The 24552-nt window shown below is 36.8% G+C and overlaps 1 protein-coding gene across 2 annotated transcripts; it reads left to right on the top strand.

Annotated features, from left to right (window-relative positions):
• Positions 1 to 842: 842 nt before the first annotated feature.
• LOC130935267 (uncharacterized) lies at positions 843 to 22309 on the top strand. Of its 2 annotated transcripts, XM_057864947.1 has the most exons (10): positions 855 to 1423; positions 1586 to 1775; positions 1863 to 1996; positions 2392 to 2504; positions 2602 to 2722; positions 4570 to 4722; positions 20385 to 20537; positions 20641 to 20720; positions 21311 to 21360; positions 21912 to 22309. In XM_057864947.1, exons 1-10 carry the CDS (start codon positions 962 to 964, stop codon positions 22037 to 22039), a joined length of 1584 nt encoding a protein of 527 aa, XP_057720930.1. In that variant the 5' UTR covers positions 855 to 961; the 3' UTR covers positions 22040 to 22309. The 2 variants fall into 2 exon arrangements, with proteins under 2 accessions (XP_057720931.1, XP_057720930.1); XM_057864948.1 differs by lacking the exons at positions 20385 to 20537; positions 20641 to 20720; positions 21311 to 21360; positions 21912 to 22309 and adding an exon at positions 5369 to 6093 and having other exon boundaries at positions 843 to 1423.
• Positions 22310 to 24552: the final 2243 nt, after the last annotated feature.

The following is a 24552-nucleotide window of genomic DNA, read 5'->3' as shown; positions in this document are numbered from 1 at the left end:
GGACCATGTTTTAAACAATTAGAGTCTTATTTATTTTCTTAGAAATAATAACTAATAAGTATATTAAAGTGTTTTTATCATCCTAGCTACTCCTATCATATATTAAATTGTTTGACATAATATATATCTACATTTAAATTATTATTTTTATCATGCATTTGTCTCTTTTATCATATGCTTTGTATTGAACTCAGTTCGTCCACACACTCTTGGTGTGTTGAGATTCTTAATTTTCTTTCAAATAAAGTTTTAGTCTTATGACATAATTCGGGTTTATAAAACTGGTACCTTTCGTCATATTATAAAACTTGTTCATTTTAAAAGTATTTTTTGAATTTGTTAAAAATAAATTTTCGAAAGTTATAACTTTTAATTTTAATAAAAAGTAAAACTGACTTTTGATAAATAAATAAATAAATAAAAGCACTATTTATTTCTCAAAAATTTCAAAAACATAAAATATAAAAAACATAAAACCAGAAAAAGATATATCCGATAAATTATCTTTTAAATAGGTGTTAAGAAAAATGAAAAAATAATGTAATTTTATTTTTATAAATTTATACAATCATATAATATAAAAAAATCACGTGCAAAGTAACATTATAAAAACAGTAATATTAAAAAGACAAAAAAAATAAAATTTACTTTATTTAATATTTATTAGTTATTATAACAATTAATAAATATTAAATAAAACAAGTTATTTTTGTTTTTGGCTTTCTGATCTAAAAAATAGAAGGGAGATTATCATTTCCGGATAACAGGTGTGCGTAGATAAATGCATGATATTAAAATTGAACTAATTTGGGTAAAGACATATCCATGAGCAGCAAATACATAGTTAGAAACTTGGAATCTGGATGGGGCCAGGGCACCTCAAATCCCCTGCTTATTAGCAAACCAACCTCCCATATGGCTTTTTCTTCGGAACCTGTAGACTGCTGAGATTCTCTTTTTCATGTTCTCAAAAAACACCACCCATACCCCACACTTCCACCTCCACCACCCAAAAATGATACTTGCCACACTCTTCTCTCCACTTCCTCTTCTGCTACTCTTATTCTTCTCCTTCTCCACCTTGTCTTTTTCCCATTTCGTACCCACTTTCCCTTCTCCATCCAAGTTTCACCCTGAGCTAACCACCCAACTCTCTCGTTCTTCTTCTTCTTCTTCATCAAATGGACTCTACGAGACAAAGTTCTTCACCCAAACGCTCGATCACTTCGATTACACTCCCCAAAGCAATCACAAGTTTCAACAAAGGTACCTCTTCAATGATACCCATTGGGGTGGCGCCAACAACAATGCTCCAATCTTTGTTTACACCGGAAACGAAGGCAACATAGAGTGGTTCACGCAGAACACGGGGTTCATGTTCGAAACCGCGCCACGTTTCCAAGCACTTTTGGTTTTCATTGAGGTATCGTATGTTAACTACAACTACAACAAATGTATCCATTGATCCATATCTACCTACCCCCAAATTAATTAAAGTCAACCTTGTACTGTGTCGAAGACATGGCCAATACTCTGAGATCTCAACCTTAATTAATTAACACTACTCTGTTTCGAATAATTACAGCATAGATTCTACGGAAAATCAGTGCCATTTGGTGGGAACAGGGAGGTTGCATATGCAAATACGAGTACACTTGGGTACCTGAGTTCTACTCAGGCGTTGGCTGATTATGCCACTCTCATTATTGATCTGAAGAAGAATATCTCAGCAATTGATTCCCCTGTTGTGGTGTTTGGTGGATCCTACGGAGGAAGTAATAATAATAATAATAATAAAAGCATATCTCACCTGATTCATGTTTGGTATAAAATTTAATAATAATTTATTTTGTTTTGGGCAGTGCTTGCTGCGTGGTTCAGAATGAAGTATCCGCACGTTACGATCGGAGCCTTAGCTTCATCTGCCCCAATCCTTCATTTTCCGGGTTTGGTTTCACCCTATGTCTTCTCCGATACTATCGCCAACGACTTCAGGGTTTATAATCTTTCTCTCTCCTCCATCTATCTCCATTTATCATATTTTTATATATCTTTCCTTGTCTCACGATCCGCACAAAATTGCATGACATATTCAAAAGGGATCTGTGGAAATGGATATTAATCCACTTAAAATCTATTGAACTGTTCTCGTTATGCACAAATGACCCACATGTGAGTGGATCAGCAAATATATAAATCACTGTGTAAGAAAGAATAAACAAGGTTGAGATTTGTGCACTTCAATTTTATCCACTCAATCAAGCATGCGGGTGATCTTATAATTAATTATTAATTTTCTTGGTATTCACATGCATGTCACTGTGCAGATTTGAATATTAAAGAATACTAATTTTTGTTTGTTTAATTTCTTGCATATATTATGACATATAGAGTGAGAGTGAGAACTGTTATAACGTCATAAAAAGTTCTTGGAAACAAATAGAGGATGCGGGAAAGACGGATAAAGGATTGAAGCTGCTGCAGAAATCATTCAGATTATGCAAGTGAGAGCACCATTATTTCTAATAATAATATTATTAAATTCAATTAAATAACTAATTTAATAATGGAGTATTTATTTATTTATTATTATTATTACAGGAATTATAGCTCAGATGATCTGGAAGGTTGGCTTCAATCGGCGTGGACATATACAGCGATGACAGATTATCCCACACCTTCCAATTTTATGAATCCCTTGCCAGCTTATCCAATCAGAAAGGTGCTTTTGCTTTAACTCTCAAAACATTAATTATTATTAAAGTTTAATAAGGAAAGCTAATTTTTCCAATCGGTCAATTTTTTATATTATTTTTTATTTTAAATTTTATAAAATAAATCTTAAATTCTAAATTTCAACTCTAAATAAAAAATCTTAAATAATTTTAAAAATTTTAAAAAATAAGTTTTTAATAAAATAATTAATGAATATTGACAAATTAAAAATTAATTCCCTGTATTTATTTTTATTATTATTACTATTACTATAAAAATTTAAAAGTGATTGATTTCAAGCCAAATTTTTTTTTTAGTCTGAATAAAAACTCCTTTCTTTTCGGTACAGTCCTTTTCCACATATTGTTTTTCAGTACAATCCTTGTCTATAATCTTTATTTGTGGCCAAAGGCTGTGTTGTTATGGATAATTATTTATTATGTAAAAGTTTATTATTTTAACAAATTATTCATGGTGTAATGATATATAACATCATACAAATAAAAAAAATGTGTATAATATTATTTTTTGATGGGGAAAAAATGTGTATAATATTTCTACTCCCTTTGTGATAAATACGTGATTGAAATTGGAAATTAGTTAGAGTAAGCTGAGCTTATTTGATTTTTTTTTTTTGGTGACTGCTGAGCTTATTTGATTTAATCAATTAATATATATTCACACTTATTAATCAATTATTCAATTATCATTTTTTTTTTCAAAAGCATTAAAAAAAATGACACTCTGAGATATCTAAATGTTGCTCTCTTTCTTTTTTATTTCTGAAACGTACGTTTTCTTTTCCTACAAGACTACCAATATACATTTCAGTCTATTTGAATAAAATATTCCTCAATATATATATATATATATATATATATATATATATATATATATATATATATATATATATATATATATATATAGTGATAATTATTTGGTTGATTTAGAAAAAAAAATAATAAAAAATATTTATTATTATTATAATAGATTTAATTTATTTTTAATATTTTAACTTGTTACAAAAATATTTAATTTAAAATTTTTTAATACTTCATAATTAATAAAAAATATTTAGAAAATAAAATTTATTACATTAATAACAAATACATATATTATTGTAATATATTTTATTATATTTAATATTTTATCATTAATATAAAATATATAAAAAAATTTAAATTAAGTATTTTTGTAAAAAGTTAAAATATTTTATATATCTAATATTACTATAATAGTAATAATAATATAAATGTGTATCTATTGTTAAAGTAATAAATTTCATTTATTTTAATATTATATCATTAATCATGAAATACATGAACATTTTAAAATTAATTTTTTGTAACATGTTAAAATATTAAAAGTATTATTTAAGCATTTCGTAGTAGGGTGAAGAGTTATTTTCTCTTAAATAATCTAACTATCAACTTTGTTGAGATTGGGAAATTCAACTTATTTAGTAGTAAGACACTTTTAGATGTGTGGTGTGTGATGCATGAAATACTCATTCTTCATTATTGATATTTTTGCTAATAAGAATGACAAAGAAACTGGATATCTACAATTTTTTGTTAAAAAATGCCACTCATTAGATGATCTGATCTTGTGCAAACAAAATATTGATATTATTTATTTTAAAAAAAATATTAATGTTATCTTGTTGGAAATTTGTTTTAATATTAAAAATACATATATTCATAATCAATTTTGGAATCTACAAAAAAATTAATTATTATATATTTATATATAAATAATTAATTTTTAGTGTAAAAAAGAAAAGAGAGGAATAATGAGGGAGAAGATGTTAGTTAATGTGAAAAGAGTGTTTTGAGTTGGAATTGTGGCATGTAGATGTGCGAGGCAATAGAAAAGGAAAAGAAGAGATCAACATTTGAGAAGCTGTACGCAGCAGCGAATATATATTACAACTACAGCGGTTCTGCCACTTGCTTCGACTTGGATGATCATTCTGATCCCCATGATCTCGGGGGATGGCAATGGCAGGTACTACATACCTACCCTCTTTCCTTTCTATTTTCCCGCTTCTAATTCTATTCCGACTATTTATTTAAATAGGTTCCTAAAAAATATTGTATTAATTGTTTATGTTTTTAAAATGTAAAATATATAGATTATTTCATTATATTTTTGAAAATTTATTTGTCTAAATATAAAAATAAGTCTGATTAGAATAAGAATTTATATATATATTTTTTATAAAATTTAAAAACTTTCATGTAATAAAAAAATTTAAAGATAAAAACGTCAAGTACAAAATTTATTAGAGACCTATTTAAATATATATTCTTTTATTATTTTATTGATTAAATGTATAAAATAATAATAAATATCAAGTTAGTTTAAATAATAATTTTTTTTAATAAAACTGTTAAAGAATAAATTAGAATCAATTTAGATCAGTTAGTATTATTTATATTTATATATAATATCTATATATTGATTGTAAGATTGTATATTTTTATTACTTTAATTTTTCTAGCACCTATATATACTCTTATGTATCGTACCTTTCAACATACTTAATAATACACTCTTTGAATTACTCTCTTGTTTCTAACATAGTATCAAGAGTATAGGTTCTTTTTTTCCCATGGAATTCGTTCATAGCCCCTTTATTTTTTTCTCCCAGAAGTGTTCTTTGGCCTCGTTTTTTCGATCCTTTCCCAATGCTTTGGTTCGTCACCGCCATTACCACCGTCTTCGTCTTGTCGTCGCGAGTTCAACGAGCTCAGACCCATTGCGAGAAACAACCGGATGCTACGCCACGCGTCGCCGCAAGATTGCTGTCCGCTTCCATCGTTTTCCTTCTCCAAACATCTCCAGCACTGTTTGATCTTCAGCAACAATCAAACGGTCCAAAGCGTGCCATGTGTTGCAGAAGCAGCGCCGCTAGCAACTCGTGCACCGCCCTCACTAACTCAGCGTTGACGGGGCTTCCCTTCTCCACTCAGCTGTCGCCACGTGTCACCTTTCCTACTGACGTGGTTGTTCACGTGGAATCTGACGTGGTAGCCTACGTGTCAGATAGTGGGACACTTCCTAAGATTTTTTGGTGAGCTCTTTTCGATTTTGCTATCTGTTTTTTCGTTTTCAGCCTCAAATTTGCAGATTTTTCTCCTTTCTTTGATCTTTGTATCTACTATTATGGAAAACTCAGATACTTTTTGGAACAGACAGAAAGAGTAAATTTTGTCGTAATAGTACCTCTTCTCAAATTGTCCTTCTATTGAATGTCATACATGCCAACAGAAAGGTCACATCAACTACAATTGTCCACAACTGTTCTGCTACTATTGCAAGCTCTTGGGACATTTAATTACTACCTGTCCTACTCACCCACCACGTCTTGATCACCTCAAGTATCATTCTCATCCCAACTTCTCTATGAATGTGTTTGCTTCTGCTGTTGCTGCTACTATTGAATCTACCACCTCTGCTCCTTACAACTCGTCTCCTCTCTCTCTATGTGATATTGTGTCTCTTCTTAAGCATCTTCTCTCCCTTTCTGGTAATACTTTTGCTGCTTTTTCAACTCCTTCAGGTAATTCTAAATGGTATTTTGACTCCGGTTACTTTAATCACATGTCTCCTTTGTGTCATCTTTTCTCGTCTTTTTCTGCCACTACAAATGCACCTTTTGTCAATACTGCTAATGGTTCCCTCTTGTATGCGACACATAAGGGTTCTATTTCCTAGTCAACTCTTAATCTCCCTGATACTTATTATATTTCCAAATTGAATTTTAACCTTATTTCTGTTGGTCAACTTGTTGATCTCGGTTTTGATGTCAATCTTTTCATTTCTGGTTGTCGTGTACAAGATCGTCGGATGTGACAAATCATCGGGACTGGACGTAAGGTCGGAAGATTGTTTGAACTCGAGAATCTTCATATTCCTCATGTGCCAAATCTCTGTGCTGCTTCTTCTCCATCTACTCTTCACTTATGACTCAACGTCTTGCCCACAGCTCCTTACAAAATTTGTGTCCTCTTGTGCCTCAGGGTGTTTTGGGTCAGGTTAATAACGAATCTTTTGTTTTTATTTCTTGTCAAACTGTCAAACAACTTGCTTTATCTTTTCACAATAATTCATCTCTTGCTTGCTCTCCTTTTGATCTTATCCACTCTAATGTTTGGGACCCTACTCCCACCGCTTCTATGGGAGGAGCTCAATACTTTGTCATTTTCATTGATGATTATTCACGCTTAGGTTTATTTGATGACTAATCGCCATGAGCTACCTTAGATTATATTAACTTTGCCACTATGATTAAAACTCAGTTTTCCAAGGTCATTAAGATTTTTCGACGCGATAATACTATGGAATATCGTGATTCCAAACTTTTAACCTTTTTTGTAGAACAAGGTACTTTGTCTGAGTTTTCTTGCCCTGGTACGTCTCAACAAAATGGACGAGCTGAATGCAAACACCGTCACTTTCTTGAATCTGTTCGTGCAATGCTTCTTTCTTCTTCGTGTCCTGAGCGTACTTAGGGTGAAGCTGTTCTTACTGCTGTTCATGTTATCAATAGACTTTCTTCTTTTGTTCTTGGTAACATTACTTCATTTGAGCATCTTTATTATACCTCTCCAGATTACAGTTTTCTTCGAATTTTTGATTGTTGTTTTGTTCCTTTTCAGCCTCATGAACATAGTAAACTTGAACCTTGGGCTCGCATGTGTTGTTTCCTTGGTTATGACACAGAATACAAGGGTTATCGTTGTTGGGATCCTCTCTCTAGATGTATTTGTATATCTCGTCATGTTGTCTTCTAGGAGCATCACATGTTTTCTCGGTTCTTATCTTTTGAGTTCATTCCTCCTACTCAATCACCCTTTTTCTCTAACCCCAATGTTGATCTTTTCTAGTGATGATTCTACAGGTTCTATCTCGAGTCACCCTCTACAGCCTCCTGCTCTTTCACCTTCTCCATCTCCCGATGATTCCAGACCGGACGATGATCTTACTCCTACCATCATGCCTCCTTCTTCTACTCGTTCTTCTAGGATAAGACATTCACCTCCTCATCTTCTTGATTATCATTATTTTTCTACCAATATTAACCTAAGTCATTCAGAGAAGCCTCCACAAATCTAAATTGGCAGCAAGCAATGCATGAAGAAATTCAGGCACTTGAAAAAGCACACACTTAGGATTTGGTTGATCCTTCTAATAAGGAAGTTGTGGAAAGTAGAAAGGTATACAAGATCAAGACTTGCTCTGATGGTTCTATTGACCATTATAAGGCACGATTGGTTGCTCAAGGTTGTATGTAAAAGCATGGTATTGACTATGAAGAGACTTTTACTTCGGTTGCTCGTCTCACATATGTTCAAGCTCTTCTTGCCATTGCTGCGATCAAAAAATGGTCTCTCATTCAGATGGACGTGAAGGATACATTTCTTAATGGAGATTTGAAAAAGAAGGTCTATATGAAACCACCTTCGGGTTATCCTTGTCCTTCTAGCAAAGTCTGTCTCTTTCGCGAGACATTTTATGGTCTTAAGCAAGCTCCTCGTTAATGGCTTGACAAGTTCAGCACCACTATATGCAATCTTGGTTTCACTTGCAGCCCTCATGAGAATGCTCTCTTTATTCGTAAAAGTGAACGTGGAGTTGTTCTTCTACTTTTGCATGTTGATGACATGATCATTACTGGTGATGATGTTAATGGTATCTCTGATCTCAAAGTCTCCCTTCACTATACTTTTGAGATGAAAGATCTTAGTTCTCTCAATTATTTTCTTGGTTTCGAGGTCATATCTACAAATGATGGCACCTATCTCTTTCAAGTTAAGTATGCTTCAGATCTTTTTGCTCGCGCCGGAATTACAGATAGTCGCATTGAGTCTACTCCCCTTGAGCCTAATGTTCGATTTACCCTTATGGATAGCACTATTTTGGATAATCCTACTCTTTATCAATAGTTAGTTGGAGGTATCAACACCTGACCAGACATCACCTATCCACTTCATGTACTTATCCCGTTCTTGTTAGCTCCTCGTACTACTCACTATGTGGCAGTTCTTCGCATTCTTCGCTACATCAAAGGCACCCTATTTCATGGTCTTTATTTTTTTGCCCATTCATCTTTGTCCCTTCAGATGTACTCAGATACTGATTGGGCTGATGATCCCATTGATCGTCGTTCTACTATTGGTTATTGTTTGTTTTTTGGTGACGCTCTCATATTTTGGCGAACTAAGAAGCAAACGTTCACTTCTCGATCAAACACAGAAATTGAATACCGTGCTCTTGCTGACACCAGTGTTGAGGTTGTCACGATTCGTTGGCTTCTTGTAGATTTGGGTGCTCCTCAATCATCCCTAACCGATGTCTTTTGTGACAATAGCAGTGCTATTCAAATTGTGCATAATGATGTTTTTCATGAACGCAACAAACACATTGAGATTGATTGTCACTTTGTCCTGCAAAGTCTCATTATTAATGCTATTTGCCTTGCTGCTGTTGGAACTCTGGATCAGACTGCCGATATCTTTATAAAAGTTTATCATCCTACTCGTTTCTGGACTCTAGTATCCAAATTCAAGATAGTATCCTTAGCTCCTACTTAAGTTTGAAGGAGGATGTTAGAGAATAAATTAAAATCAATTTAGATCAGTCAGTATCATTTACATTTATATAGAATATCTGTATAATAACAATAGGATTGTATGCTTTTATTATTTTGATTTTTCTAATACCTATTGTTCATACCCTGGCCCAACGATAAGGGCCCAGGTCCAACTAAAAGGCCTAATCCGATAGATTAAGCCTAGCTAAGCACCGACCTTCACATAAGAAGTCGGTGTCCACTACGACTTGCTCTAAAGAAGTCGGACATGAGATTAGCTGGCAGATAAGCACTCATTCAAATGAGTAACCGCCCCTAAAATCTCTCTAACCGCTTCATAAAGCCATATCTTAACCTCCCTAAGATAATGGGACGGTTAACATCCTAAAGATATGGCACTACTCCAACGGTGGTTATTGGCTCTCCACTATAAATACACTGACATCCCTCAGGTATCTCTAAGCCCAATACTCTCTAGACCTGCTCACACTCTTGCTAACTTAGGCATCGGAGTGTCTTTGCAGGTACCACCCCCTCTTCTCACAAACAAGTCGGACGGAGCCTCCCGAGTTGCGCATTCATTCAGCAACCTCCTCCTTCACACATTTGGGCCAGCCAACGCCATCCATTCAGTCAATCTCCGGTTACCCACCGTAACATTGGCGCCGTTGCCGGGGACCCGAGAGATCATCCATTGATGGCGGACAGATCCCACGAAGAAGGTCATGTGGAAACGGATTCTGAACAAGAGAATCTGGACACGGGCAATAACGATGTGGACCTATACCTACACCAGAAAGTTAACAATCAGCACAGAGAGGGCACCTCCGGGGTAAAAAACCCGAAGGTAAATTCCTCAGACGGGCGCGCATCAGAAAAAGAAGGACCATCCCATGTAACTGAACTCATGGGGTTAGTCCACAACCGCTTGGAACAGCTAGAACAAGAGCGGGAGCGACAAAAGGAAACTGAAAGGTACCTAAAAGAGGAGACGGAACGGCGAAAAGAGTTAGAAAGGAAACTCTTAAAGCTGAAATCTTCCCTCAAGAGTCACAACTCCCGCGACGAACAAGAGGAGCCGCTCTTGGGTGAAGAGGATCCTTTCAGCGAGGATATAATGAGGGCAAAAGTTCCGAGAAACTTCAAAAGCCCGGATATGGACCTCTACGACGGAACCACGGATCCAAAGCATCACCTAAGCAACTTCAAAAGTTGGATGTACCTTGCTGATGCTTTCGACGCTACGCGATGCAAAGCTTTCCCGACCACTTTATCGAAAGCAGCGATGAAGTGGTTCGATAGCCTTCCCCCGAGATCGATCACTAGCTTTGAAGACCTCTCAAGGAAGTTTTTGATGTGGTTCTCAATTCAGAAAGACAAGGTGAAACATGCACCGAGCCTCCTGGGAGTAAAAAAAGAGGTCGGAGAATCTTTACGAGCCTATATGGAAAGATTCAACAAAGCATGTTTGGAGATCCAAGACTTGCCCACAGAGGCAGTCATAATGGGGCTAGTCAATGGGCTCAGAGAAGGTCCCTTCTCACAGTCCATATCTAAAAGACACCCCGTTTCTCTAAGTGATGTACAAGAGAGAGCTGAAAAGTACATCAACATGGAAGAAAACGCCAAGTTAAGAGACCTGAGTTGGCGACCTGGACCTCTTCCCTCAACTAAAGAGAGGGAAAGGGAAGCCAAGAGAAAGGAAGAACTCGGTCTCGAGAGGCCAAGGAAATATCACTCTTATACTCCCCTGAAAGTTTCTATAGTGGATGTATACAGAGAGATTTACAACACTGAAAGACTGCCACCTCCTAGACCCATTAAAAATAAAAAAGGGGGGAGCCGCAGCGACTACTGCGAGTACCATAAAATATATGGTCACTCCATTAACGACTGTTACGACCTCAAAAATGTGATAGAAAAGCTGGCTAGAGAAGGTCGGCTTGATAGATATCTCAAAGAAAGGTCGGACAGTCACGGAAAGAGAAAGCGAGATGATATGGATAGAAGAGACCCACCACCGCAGACCCCAGAGAGACATATCCATATGATCTCAGGAGGATTTGCGGGAGGGGGACTCACCAAATCCTCTCGCAAAAGACACCTCAAAAGAGTCTACCAGGTCGGGGAAGAGTCACCCGACCTTCCTACCATTTCATTCACAAAAGAAGATGGGCAAGGAATAATCCCTGGACACGATGATCCAGTGGTAATAACTATGATCCTAGCAAATGCCCATCTCCACAGAACCCTAGTAGACCAAGGAAGCTCGGCAGACATTCTCTTCAAGCCTGCTTTCGACAAGCTAGGGTTAGATGAGAAAGAATTAAGAGCCTACCCCGACACCCTATATGGATTAGGGGACACGCCAATAAAACCACTGGGATTTTTGCCCCTCCACACCACTTTTGGAAAAGGGGAAAAATCAAAGACTCTGAGTATAGACTTCATAGTCATCGATGTGGGGTCAGCTTATAATGCTCTAATCGGCAGAGCTACCCTCAATCGACTCGGAGCAGTGGTATCTACCCCTCACCTCTGCATGAAATTCCCGACCTCAGCGGGAATAGCAACGGTAAGGGGAGATCAAAAGCTAGCAAGGAAGTGCTACAATGAAAGCCTAAACCTAAGGGGAAAGGGCAGAGAAGTTAACACAATAGAGCTCGGCGGTGCAAAGGCCAGAGAAGAGCTGCGACCACAACCGGGAGGAAAAACCGAGGAGATACAGGTTGGTGAAGAGGAAGGGAAAACCACTCATATAGGAGCCAACCTAGGGGAAACTCTAAAACAAGGGTTGACTAAGCTCCTAAGAGATAATTCCGACCTCTTCGCCTGGAAGGCCTCCGACATGCCTGGGATTGACCCCGAGCTCATGTCCCACAAGCTCTCGGTTTATCCAGGATCCCGACCTGTACAACAAAGAAAACGCAAGCTCGGCCCAGAACGAGCCCTAATAGTAGAAGAGCAAGTACAGGCGCTCCTAGAAGCCGACTTTATTAGAGAGGTCAAGTACCCAACATGGCTAGCTAATGTAGTGCTAGTAAAAAAACAGAATGGTAAATGGAGAATGTGCGTCGACTATACCGACCTAAATAAGGCATGTCCTAAGGACCCTTATCCCCTACCAAGTATTGATACCCTAGTGGACTCCAGCTCGGGGTACCAATACTTGTCATTCATTGACGCCTACTCGGGATATAATCAAATTCCGATGTATGAGCCCGACCAGGAGAAAACATCATTCATCACACCCCGAGCTAACTATTGCTACGTGGTCATGCCATTCGGATTAAAGAATGCAGGAGCCACATATCAAAGGTTGATGAATAAAGTGTTTTCCTCTCACCTGGGGACCCTGATGGAAGTATACGTCGACGACATGCTAGTAAAAACCAAGAAAGAAGTCGACCTCTTATCCGACCTCTCACAAGTCTTTGACACCATAAGGCTGCATAAGATGAGACTAAATCCCGCAAAATGCACCTTCGCGGTGGAGGCAGGAAAATTTCTAGGATTTATGCTAACACAAAGAGGGATTGAGGCCAATTCCGATAAATGTAGAGCCATCCTAGAAATGAAAAGTCCGACTTGTTTGAGAGAAGTCCAGCAGCTCAATGGCCGACTTGCAGCCCTCTCCAGATTTTTGGCAGGATCGGCACTAAAATCCCTTCCACTATTTTCCTTATTAAGAAAGGGATGCCAATTCGAATGGACTCCGGAATGCGAGGAGGCGTTCCAAGAGTTCAAAAAGTTTTTAAGCCAACCTCCTATCTTAACCCGACCAGCACCAGGGAAAGACCTCGTTTTGTACTTATCCGTAGCAAACAGGGCTGTCTCGTCAGCCCTGATAAAAGAAGACGAGGTCGGACAACACCCAGTCTACTTCATCAGTACGGTCCTACAAGGCCCTGAACTAAGGTACCACAAACTAGAAAAGTTTACCTACTCCTTAGTAATAGCCTCACGAAGGCTTCGACCTTACTTTCAAGCTCACATAATAAGAGTCCGTACAAACCAACCCATGAAGCAAATCCTCCAAAAGACGGATGTTGTAGGAAGAATGGTTCAATGGGCAATAGAGCTCTCCGAGTTTGATTTGAGATATGAAACTCGGACAGCAATTAAAGCCCAGTGCCTCGCCGACTTCGTGGCAGAATACGCAGGGGATCAAGAGGAAAAGCCGACTACATGGGAACTCTATGTAGACGGATCCTCCAACAAAACAGGGAGCGGCGCGGGCATAATATTGGTAGATGAAAGAGGAACCCAGATAGAGGTTTTCTTAAAATTTGAATTTCCGGCTTCAAATAATCAGGCAGAATATGAAGCCTTGATCGCCGGACTAAAGTTGGCAGAAGAAGTCGGTGCTACAAAGGTGATGATATACAGCGACTTACAGGTGGTGACCTCCCAAATAAGCGGAGAATATCAGGCAAAGGACCCTAATATGAAGAGGTACTTGGAAAAAACTTTGGAGCACCTTAGGCGCTTTGCAGAAACCGAGGTCAAACACATAACTCGGGATCTAAACAGCAGAGCGGATGCCCTATCCAAGTTAGCAAGTACCAAACCAGGAGGAAACAACAGAAGCCTGATTCAAGAAACCCTCCAAGAGCCCTCGGTAGCAAAAACGGAAGATAGGCAAGAGGTACTTGAAGTAGTCGGTTTAAACCTCGGATGGATGAATCCCTTAGTCGAATAATTGAAATTCGACATCCTCCCTAAGGAGGAAAAGGAAGCCAAAAGAATCCGAAGGGAAGCACATCATTACACTTTGGTGAGAAATGTCCTTTACCGAAGAGGGTTATCGACACCATTGTTAAAATGCGTACCGACCTCAAGAACCACCGAGATGTTGGAGGAAGTGCATAGTGGGATCTGTGGAAATCATTTCGGAGCAAGGTCACTAGCTAGAAAAGTAATCCGAGCTGGATTCTACTGGCCGACCTTGCAGAAAGATGCCACAGAATTTGTGAAAAAATGTCAACCGTGTCAGATTCATGCAAATTTCCACGTGGCTCCACCAGAAGAGCTCATTAGTATCACTTCTCCATGGCCTTTTGCAAAATGGGGAATGGATTTGTTAGGTCCTTTTCCCCAAGCGCCAGGACAAGTCAAATACTTGATCGTGGGAATAGACTACTTCACAAAGTGGATAGAAGCAGAACCGTTGGCCACCATCACTGCTCAAAAAAGTCGAAGATTCCTCTACAAAAATATCATCACAAGATATGGGATACCTTACTCCATCACTACGGATAATGGAACCCAATTCACCGATGCTACCTTCAGAAGCTTAGTAGCCAGTATGAAAATCAAGCATCAGTTTACCTCGGTGGAGCACCCACAAGCCAATGGGCAAGCCGAGGCAGCTAACAAAGTCATACTGGCAGGACTAAAGAAGAGATTGCAAGAAGCAAAAGGAGCTTGGGCTGAAGAGCTCCCTCAAGTGCTATGGGCCTACAGGACAACACCCCAATCTGCCACGGGAGAAACACCTTTCCGACTAGTCTATGGTGTAGAAGCCATGATTCCAATAGAGATCAATGAGCAAAGCCCAAGGGTAATTCTCCATGACGAGGTCGGAAATGTACGGGGACACAAAGAGGAGCTCAACTTGCTCCCCGAAGTTCGAGAAGATGCCCAGATAAGAGAAGCTGCGTTGAAGCAAAGGATGACTACAAGGTACAACAAAAAAGTCATTCGAAGAACATTCGCTCCAGATGATTTGGTCTTAATCAGAAACGACATTGGAGTCAACAAATCGGGAGAAGGAAAGCTCGCCGCAAATTGGAAGGGACCATACAAAGTCAATGAAGTTTTAGGAAGAGGTTATTATAAAGTAACCGACCTGAACGGCACTGAGCTACCAAGGTCGTGGCATGCTTGTAACATGAAAAGGTACTACAGTTAAAAGCGAACTCTACTCCCTGATGTACTCTTTTCCCAACTTCATGATTTTTTCCCAAAAGGGTTTTTTCTGGAGAAGGGTTTTTAACGAGGCATCATAGTAGAGACTAAGGGAAAATAGGCTATCAAGACCCTTAGTAGCAAAAGAAGGTACCTCCCCAATTAATAAAGATCTTTTTCATTCACAATATCTCTTATAATATCCTTCTTTATTTTTTCTAAGTCTTTCTACGAAACGCGCCGACTTAAGCTCGACAAAACGTGAAAATCCCATGAATCGACCTAAGTGGTCGTCAGGATAAAACGACGAGGTATAAGTCGGTGTAAAGAGGTTATATGAGTCGATCGTAAAGACTCGGGAACAAATCCGACTCATAAGTCGAAACGAGACCCCGAGTAGGAAAGCTCGGAAACACTTCGATCCATAAATCGGAGTATAAAACCGAGTAGAAGAAAAACGCATCGCAAAAATAACCTAAGTCATAAGAACTTGTAAAACAAAGTTGAGTATGAAGGATAACAAAAAAAAAAAAGAGATAGGAAAACCTAGGAGGAAGTTTAAAGGATGTCCCGAAAGTCCTTAAACGAAAAGCTCCGAAAAACAAACAAGCCAAAAAGAAAGGTTTTCAAGAAAAAGTCAAGGGGAATTCAGAAAATTAGAAAAGCATACACGCACAAGGTAACTTAAACCCTTATCCAAAAAAGGGTATTTATTTTGTTAATCTAAACCCTTATTCAAAAAGGGCACTTGCCGAAATATTTTGTTAACGGCCTTAAAAGGCCAAAAGAAATTGTTCAAACTGCACAACCAAGAACAAAATAAATAAAGAGTTTAAAAATGGGGGGCCCACAGGCCGGACCCCCAAAATAGCCAAAGATCATTTTTTCACAGCAGACGGGTCACCACCACCAGAATCGGGAGGAGCACCACCAGAAGCAGCCACAGGGGAAGAAGAAGAAGTCGGAGGAACATCTGAAGAACTCGGAGCGTCCTTAGATCGTGGAGGGGACTCAATAATCCTCTGCCCACGAGTCTTCAATTCTGACTCGGAAATAACTACGGGGGCAGGAGGATCCACGATGGCACCATCAATAACAACTTTGTCAGGATGTAAAGGAGAAAGATCCAAGTCGGGAGCAATGACCCTGACTTGCTCCAAGAAAATCCTCCAAGACTCCTCGGCGCCATCAGCAATTGAGTCCTCCAACTCATCATATGCCTTCCGAGAGTTCAACAGATCGTTCTTCACAGACACAAGGTCCTTAAATAAGCTTTGATAACTGGCCTGCGCCGTTTTCCTCAACTCCATCTCCATGTTGTACTGGGCCTGCAAAGCCTTCCCCTTCTCCCGAAAGGTATCTCTCTCCTCCCTCAGCTTGGCAATTTCTTTCTTCAACTCTCCCTCGTGCTCCTGATATGAGCGAAGCCTCCCCTCTAGCTCCTCGACCTTCGAGGTCGTCCCTAAAGAGCTGAGGGGAGCCTTCTCAAAGATGTCCAAGAGCTTGCCACAAACCCCCGCCGCCTTGAGACTCTCCTCGACCATAGTGGTAAGGTGACCCCGAACAGACATATCATCCATGCCTATACGAACATGGGGATAGATATTCTTTCGAACAAACTCAATGGCATCCGCCTTAACCTCAGAAGCACCAGACTCTAAAGTCTTGCGCTTCTTGGGATCAGGGGAAGGTCGGACGACGGGGAGCGACTGAGGGGGAGCTGAAGAAGAAATTACGATAGGCTTGGAAAGAGTCCCAATGTTCCGAGGAGGAGGAGGAGGAGAGATAACCCTGGCACCACCAGACCGAGCGCGAGACTTAGCTTTAGCCTCCTGGACCCTCTGAAAAGATTCTTGAGCGTTTGTCTTTGCCATTTCTGAAAAAAAAAAACAATAGCTAAAGAATCAAACAAGTCGGAATGATCAGTTAACAAGTCGGAAATTTAGCAGACCAGAAAAAACTACCTAGCTGTGATTGGACAAAGGTCGGAGACCCTTGGAGAAATTTTTTAGTATCCAAATATGGGGCCCTCCCCCACACTTCTCGGAGGAACCCCACGACGGCAGCCTCCACTTCATCCAGGTCATCCAGACCATATTTCTCACAAGGGGAGGCCTCCAGCCAGTATAAAGGAAAGCGAGGAAAAGAATTATCATCCAGAAAAAAGGGGTGATGACCCTCTACAGCTTGCACTTTGAAAAATAAATTTTTAAAGTCATGAAAAGATTCATCAAAAAGGGTAAAAATCCTCCGACCTTGTATGGCTCGGAAGGAAACCCATTGTTGTTTATTATTCAGCCCACTAAAAGGCTTGGTCATATGAAAAAGATGGAAAAAGATTTTTAGAGAAGTCGGGAAATCCAGAGCATGGCTAATAAATTGGTAAATTTTCAAGAAACCCCAGGAGTTGGGATGAAGCTGGGTAGGGGCAACCCGACAATGCTGCAAAACAGACATCTCAAAATCTGAAAAGGGCAGAAAGACGCCCAGACGGGTGATCATGCACTCATACAAAAAGAAGAAATGGGGAGCCGTTTCGTTGGCTCTCCTATGACAAACTCGGTCCTCTGAACCGGGAACAAGCAACTCATATTTAGGCTCATCCTCATCCGAAGTACAGAGCCGGTGATGGGTGCGAAGGTGAGTAATAAACTCCGCATCAACCAACGGCTCCTCCCCCAGAACAGTAACGTCAACCCAATCTACGGAGGCCGTTTTCTTTCTCTAAGAAAAATGAAGAAACCTACAAAGGGAAAAAAAAAGAAAAGGAAAAAAATCAAAAAACAAAGGTCTCTAAAAGAGGAGAAAAAAGAACCAGGCGCAAGTCTACAAACCTATTTCTCTACAAAGCAAAGTCATACGAAAAGTGCGAAAAAGGAGAAAGAAACTAACCTCTTTTTGGAATGAAGGTAGGAAGAAGCAAAAGTCTCCGGAGCACAAGAATGTAGTACGAGTGAATACGACACGTACAAAGAAAGAAGAAGTTTGAAAGATTGCAGAAACGGAAAAAGGAAAGAGAGGGAAAGCATTTATAAACATGCTAAGGGGCATAGTGGTAAAAACGAAGCAGTCATTAATGAGAGTGCACCGTTACCAAAGCCATCAATCCTTAAGTGCATCCCTAACGGACACGACGCTTGAATAGACGTAACTGTCAGAAACAAAAGGTCGCGATAATCATGTCGGTTTCAAAACCCGTGAAAGTCGGCTACGAACCCGAGTTAAATACTTGAACCCAAACCCTAAAGAGATCTTGGGCTCAAGTAGGGGCACTGTTCATACCCTGGCCCAACGATAAGGGCCCAGGTCCAACTAAAAGGCCTAATCCGATAGATTAAGCCTAGCTAAGCACCGACCTTCACATAAGAAGTCGGTGTCCACTACGACTTGCTCTAAAGAAGTTGGACATGAGATTAGCTGGCAGATAAGCACTCATTCAAATGAGTAACCGCCCCTAAAATCTCTCTAACCGCTTCATAAAGCCATATCTTAACCTCCCTAAGATAATGGGACGGTTAACATCCTAAAGATATGGCACTACTCCAACGGTGGTTATTGGCTCTCCACTATAAATACACTGACATCCCTCAGGTATCTCTAAGCCCAATACTCTCTAGACCTGCTCACACTCTTGCTAACTTAGGCATCGGAGTGTCTTTGCAGGTACCACCCCCTCTTCTCACAAACAAGTCGGACGGAGCCTCCCGAGTTGCGCATTCATTCAGCAACCTCCTCCTTCACACATTTGGGCCAGCCAACGCCATCCATTCAGTCAATCTCCGATTACCCACCGTAACACCTATATATACCCCTATGTATCGTACCTTTCAACATACTCAATAATACACTCTTCCGATTACTCTCTTGTTTCTAACAAAAACAATCACAAAATTGAACTCTTAAAAATGGTACATATATGAAAAATGTATCTTGAGACTTTTCTATATAAAAAGTTTATTTTTAATTTTTAGTACCAACTTTATTTTTCCTCCTCATTATTTTTCCAAGTTAAGTTCATAGTGATAAGATTTATAACACAAAAAAATAGTTAGATTTAACGTTTATAAAATTTGTAACCACAATTCCAAATGAATACTAATATGTGTATAATAAATAAGGGTTAATATTCGAATAGGATTTTAAAAAAATATGGATGAGACAATTTAGTTTAGAAAATTTAATACTTTCATTCGATTTTTGAGAAATATCAATGTGAGTTAAATTGTTTCTTCTAAGATATATTAATATGGGTTAATTAATTAGTTCTGATAACTTTCAATTAACGTATCAGTTTAAATGTCATACAATATCTTAAAAATATAACACATAGTAAATTTTATCTCACGCATCAACAAACATCAGTTGACATATTCATAGGACATTAACAAATTAATAAAATGACTAACTTGACTCGTGCTAATATTTTTCAATGACCAAATTATGTCCTTGAATATTTTAAGAGACCTAATGCAGTATGTATAAATTTTTAAGGATTATTTTGAACATGGAAAATGGTAGAAGGCTCACATTTTTAACATGAAAAAAAAAAAACAAATAGAATAGTGTTAGTTTAAGAGTAAGATAAAAACACAAAAAAAAAATTATTACACTTAAAATTTCACTTTTGAATATTAAGTCTATTGGTATCATTATTTTTCTAATCTTCTCTCAATTCCTTCTCTTTTAAAATTGGCATCGATACCAAAGTTAGGTACATAAAACATTAGGAGAACTTTTATTTTCCTCCATAGAAAATATATTTATACATCATAATGTTTTTTAAGCACAGATATAACATTTTGTTATATTTTTCTGTTTTAATTTTTATATATTATGTGATGGATATCAATATGAAGTGGGACATTTTTCATAATAAGAAATTAAGAATCTCCCTAACATTAGACTGTCTCTTTTTGGTGTCAACTATATCTCATAATACTTGCCATTGAGCACTTGGAAGGCCCAAAAAACTGAGTCCAAACACAAAATTCTGATAAATAAATGACCCAATTAATTTAACATGGACAAGAGCACATTTTTTTTTTCTAGCAGAGTGATGCAAGAACGTAGCGTCATTGGTTATTAACTTTTCTGGAGAAGATATCGCAAATCCAATTTCGATATGTTATTGTTGCTCTGTTTCCAATTAAAAATGAAACAGGCTTGTTCAGAGATGATTATGCCTCTTGGTGTGAGGAAGGAAAGCATGTTCCCTGAATCTGAATGGTCATACAAAAGTAGATCAGATTCCTGCCAATTCTATTACAATACAACTCCTAGACCCCATTGGATCACCACTGAGTTTGGCGGCTATGTCAGTATATTTTTAATTAACTACTACATTAAATTATTCCCTGCATGCTTAATTAGCTCCCCTTAATGTTTATTGATTTTTCGTCAATAACGTTTCTCTGCAGCATATTCACCAAGTTCTGAAAAGATCCGCCAGCAACATTATCTTCTTTAACGGTTTAAGAGACCCTTGGAGCGGTGGAGGGTACGTATAATATTTATCTGTAATTACTTATAATAATTATTGTCGGGATACATGAGTAGTTATATATACGTGTAGACAAAGTAAGAAAAAAGACACAAAAAAAAGGTTAGAGTAGTGTTTATTGACTATATAGAAAAGATGATAGAATTTGTAGAAAAAGGATTGGGAGAACATTGGATTAATAGAAGAATAAATGAGATAAAAGGTAGATAGAGAACAAATAGTAAAAGACCCAAAATATTATACATAAAATAGCCCAAAAAAAATTTGTGTAAATAATTTTACAGTAAATAATAATATATGATAAAATTCAATAATATTATTTAATTTAAAAATATTTGATAACAAAAAAATTAATTAAAAATACTTTAAATTTGACTTATTTAATATTTATTAATTATTATTTAATAAATATTAAATAAAATAAATTCTGATTTTTTTCTCTTTTTAACATTATTGATTATTTATATAACTGATTCTATTTAATAAAATAAAATTTTATTGTTGTTGTTGTTTTACTTATAATTATTTCACTATGTATTCAATCGCATTTAACAAAACGCTATGACAACTATGTGTTTATGTTACAGGGTATTAAAGAGTATATCAAAAACTTTAGTAGCCATAGTTGCAAAAGAAGGTATATTTAATTTTCCTTTTCCGCTCTAAGCTCTATTAATTGGGGGCGTTAATTATTACGTAATGTTAGAGAGACAAAATAAATAGTCAGAATTTATCTTATTTAATATTTATTAATTATCGTATTAATTAATAAATATTAATAAGACAAATTATGATTATTTTTAGTTAATTTTTTTTAATTACTAAACATTTTTATAATTATTATATGAAAAATTTTTGGAATCAATAATTTTTAGTATTTTAGCCATTATTTAATCAGTACAAATATTAAATTATCAATTTATTAATTTATGTATATAAATTCTTAAAAACATAGATATAAATTATATTAATTTATAAGTGTAAATTATATAAATTTATGTGTACAAAACTTTAACAAATATAAATGTAAATTATATATTTCTTCTATACAAAATAAATATTTTTTTTGTAAAAAATATTTAAAAAAATTAATATAAATTAATTATTAATTAAATACTGATTAAAAATAATAATATTTATTACTATCTAGTATTACTCTTATTATGTTATGTGAACACATTCATACAGGAGCTCATCACGTAGACCTAAGGTACTCAACTAAGGAAGATCCAAAGTGGCTCACACATGTGAGGGAAAAAGAGATAAAGATCATAGCAAGTTGGATCAAGCGATACTACAGAGACCTACAATTATAATCAGTAATCACTCTCCTCATTACTTTAACTTAATTACTTTGTTTATCATTTGGAGCAGAGTAATACATGTGTTTTAAATGGAACAAAAATGTAAAGGGCACCGCCAATTAATAACTCGCACTTTACGTGCGTGCTGGTTGATATTACGCTCAGAAAAAGAAAACTATGTTTTCGTTTGAAAAATGGATGAATTTGTGAATTATCAGCCTAGTCCAGTGTTGATATCAAAGAATAATGGATTCTATTTCCATACATTTATGTTACATTGTTAATAAACTACGATTTCTTACAATAAAAGTTGTAGAATAACTTTATATCAGGAAAATAAAGTAGTTTGATAACATTACTACTCAAATTAGTAATTTGTTAGATAATATGAAATATTTTTAGTAATTTTACCGAACAAATCTAACTTTTAATAGATATCAAATTAATTTATGTCTTTGTGATTATATTTATTAGCGTTTAAATTTTTTATGATAAAAAATTATAGTTAATTGTATCTTAATTATCCATGTATAAAAAAAAATGCGTAAAAAACTAAAAAATAAAATATTTTTTGTTTAGCGAAAAAAAAAAAGACAAAAAACAAAAAAAAAGGATGTATCGAACATAGGATTTGATTCCCTTTTTGAGAGGTTATCGAAGATGTCTTATATAGACAACTCCAATTAAGTTTTAATTCGAGCAAATCTTTATTTTGGTTTTTGAGATTCTTGCATCCTAACTTTTTTCTTTTTCTTCTACTTCTTCTTCCTTTCTCTCACCACCACACCTTGTTGCTTGTTTTCATTTCAGTGAACACAAAAATACAGACACATTCATTAGCTTCAGTTATGTTCTATTTAAAAAATTATTCAGTTGCAATAACCAAACTATAGAAACGTAATTTTTTCATCATCATCATGAACCCCTTTTCAGTTTTTGCTCTTAAAACACAATCTTTCACTTAAATTCAAGTTTTTTTATGGTTTTTTTTTTTCAATTTAGATACCCACAAATAAATAATAAAAAGCTTATCTTTACAAAAGGGTAGGTAGATAGATAGATCTCAAGTCTCAAAATTCTTAAACCTCCATTAATGGCGTCATGCCCTGCAAATTCAATCACCTACAATGGCAGCTTGTGTACATGCGTCTCTGTCTATGTTCTGAACAACAATACAAAAAGTTGCACATTTTTTTCTTCCCGTTCGAGCATAACCACAAATTCTAGTGTTGAGTGTAAGACCCAAAAATTTTGAAAAAATCTTACTAAAGGTTAATTTCGATTTATTTATTTATTAAGTATTTTAATTTTAGAAATTATTTTATTAAAGATAATTAAAATAAATTTTGATTAATTGAGTTCAAAATAATTTAAGGTTTTATCTGATTTTATAATTATTAAATTATTTTCAATATTTAAATTATAAAATTTAGCAAATGTAAAATAATAATAATTTTATACGATTTGGTTTAAATAATTGAGTCGAAATTTAATACTTTAATTATTTTTATAAACAAAAAAAAATTTAATTAATTATATTATCTTATATTTTAATTAATAAATAAATAGGTTTTTTTAAAAAATAATTTTAAGGGATTAAATAGAATTTTAAATTTATACAATATACTCTAATTTTATTAAAATTTACTAAACTCTAATTAACTCAAAATTTCTAATTTTACTTTTGTCCCAAATTAAATTGTAATTCCCAAATTAGAATTCACTAACCCTAACCCCTCACCGCCACTCACATCCACCGCCACACTTCCCCTTTTTATCATCAACAGCCGCCAAACCCTCAACCCTCCTCCTCACTCTCACAAAGGACACGCACAACCCAGCACACACCCACACCTCCCCTTCTCCCTATCAGCATCTGCCAACCCCATTTTCCTTTTTCCCTCACGCGTAGCCCACAACCCACACAACAGAGAGAAAGAGATCCGAGAAAGCGAGGGAGAAAGGCATGGCGCCGCCGACTGGGTACTAACGCCGTCCAGCTCGCCGCCGCCGTGTCCTGTTGTTGTCGCCGTCGCGAATCAGATCTGAGGCAAGAGAGAGAGAGACGCGAAGGAGGAGGGAAGCCGCGCGTTGCCGCCGCACCTAGTCGCACCCTCGCCGTGAAGCCATCAACGCTGTTGAGGAGCAGAGCCAAGAAGAGAGAGAAGGTCGCGGGCCTGGGACTGTCGCGCCGTTCACGAAGCCACTGCGTTGTTGCTGCAGTTGAGGTTGCCATCACCTCTGACGGGTTCCGCCACGAGGAGAAGCTCAAGTGAAAATGAGGGAGGACGCGACCAGACGTGAATGGAGGGAGAAGCCAGGCTCACCAGAGAAAGAGGAGGTCTTGTGGCCGTGCCTGGCCGCCTGGAAGCTTGATGGACCACCACAGTGACTGTCGCTCTTTGGTTCAGTCCTTATTCCTTAATACGGTAAGCGTTTTCGTTTTGGAAATCCTTTTAGTCACTGTTCTGTTATCATACACTGAGGTTTTGTGGTGTTAATTGCTATAACATTGAGTTTCGGTT

The sequence above is a fragment of the Arachis stenosperma genome, chromosome 6 (genome assembly GCF_014773155.1).
Source record: "Arachis stenosperma cultivar V10309 chromosome 6, arast.V10309.gnm1.PFL2, whole genome shotgun sequence".
Taxonomy (NCBI): domain Eukaryota; kingdom Viridiplantae; phylum Streptophyta; class Magnoliopsida; order Fabales; family Fabaceae; genus Arachis; species Arachis stenosperma.
The sequence above is the reverse complement of the archived record's forward strand: the minus strand, read 5'-3'. Positions and strand labels throughout refer to the sequence as shown.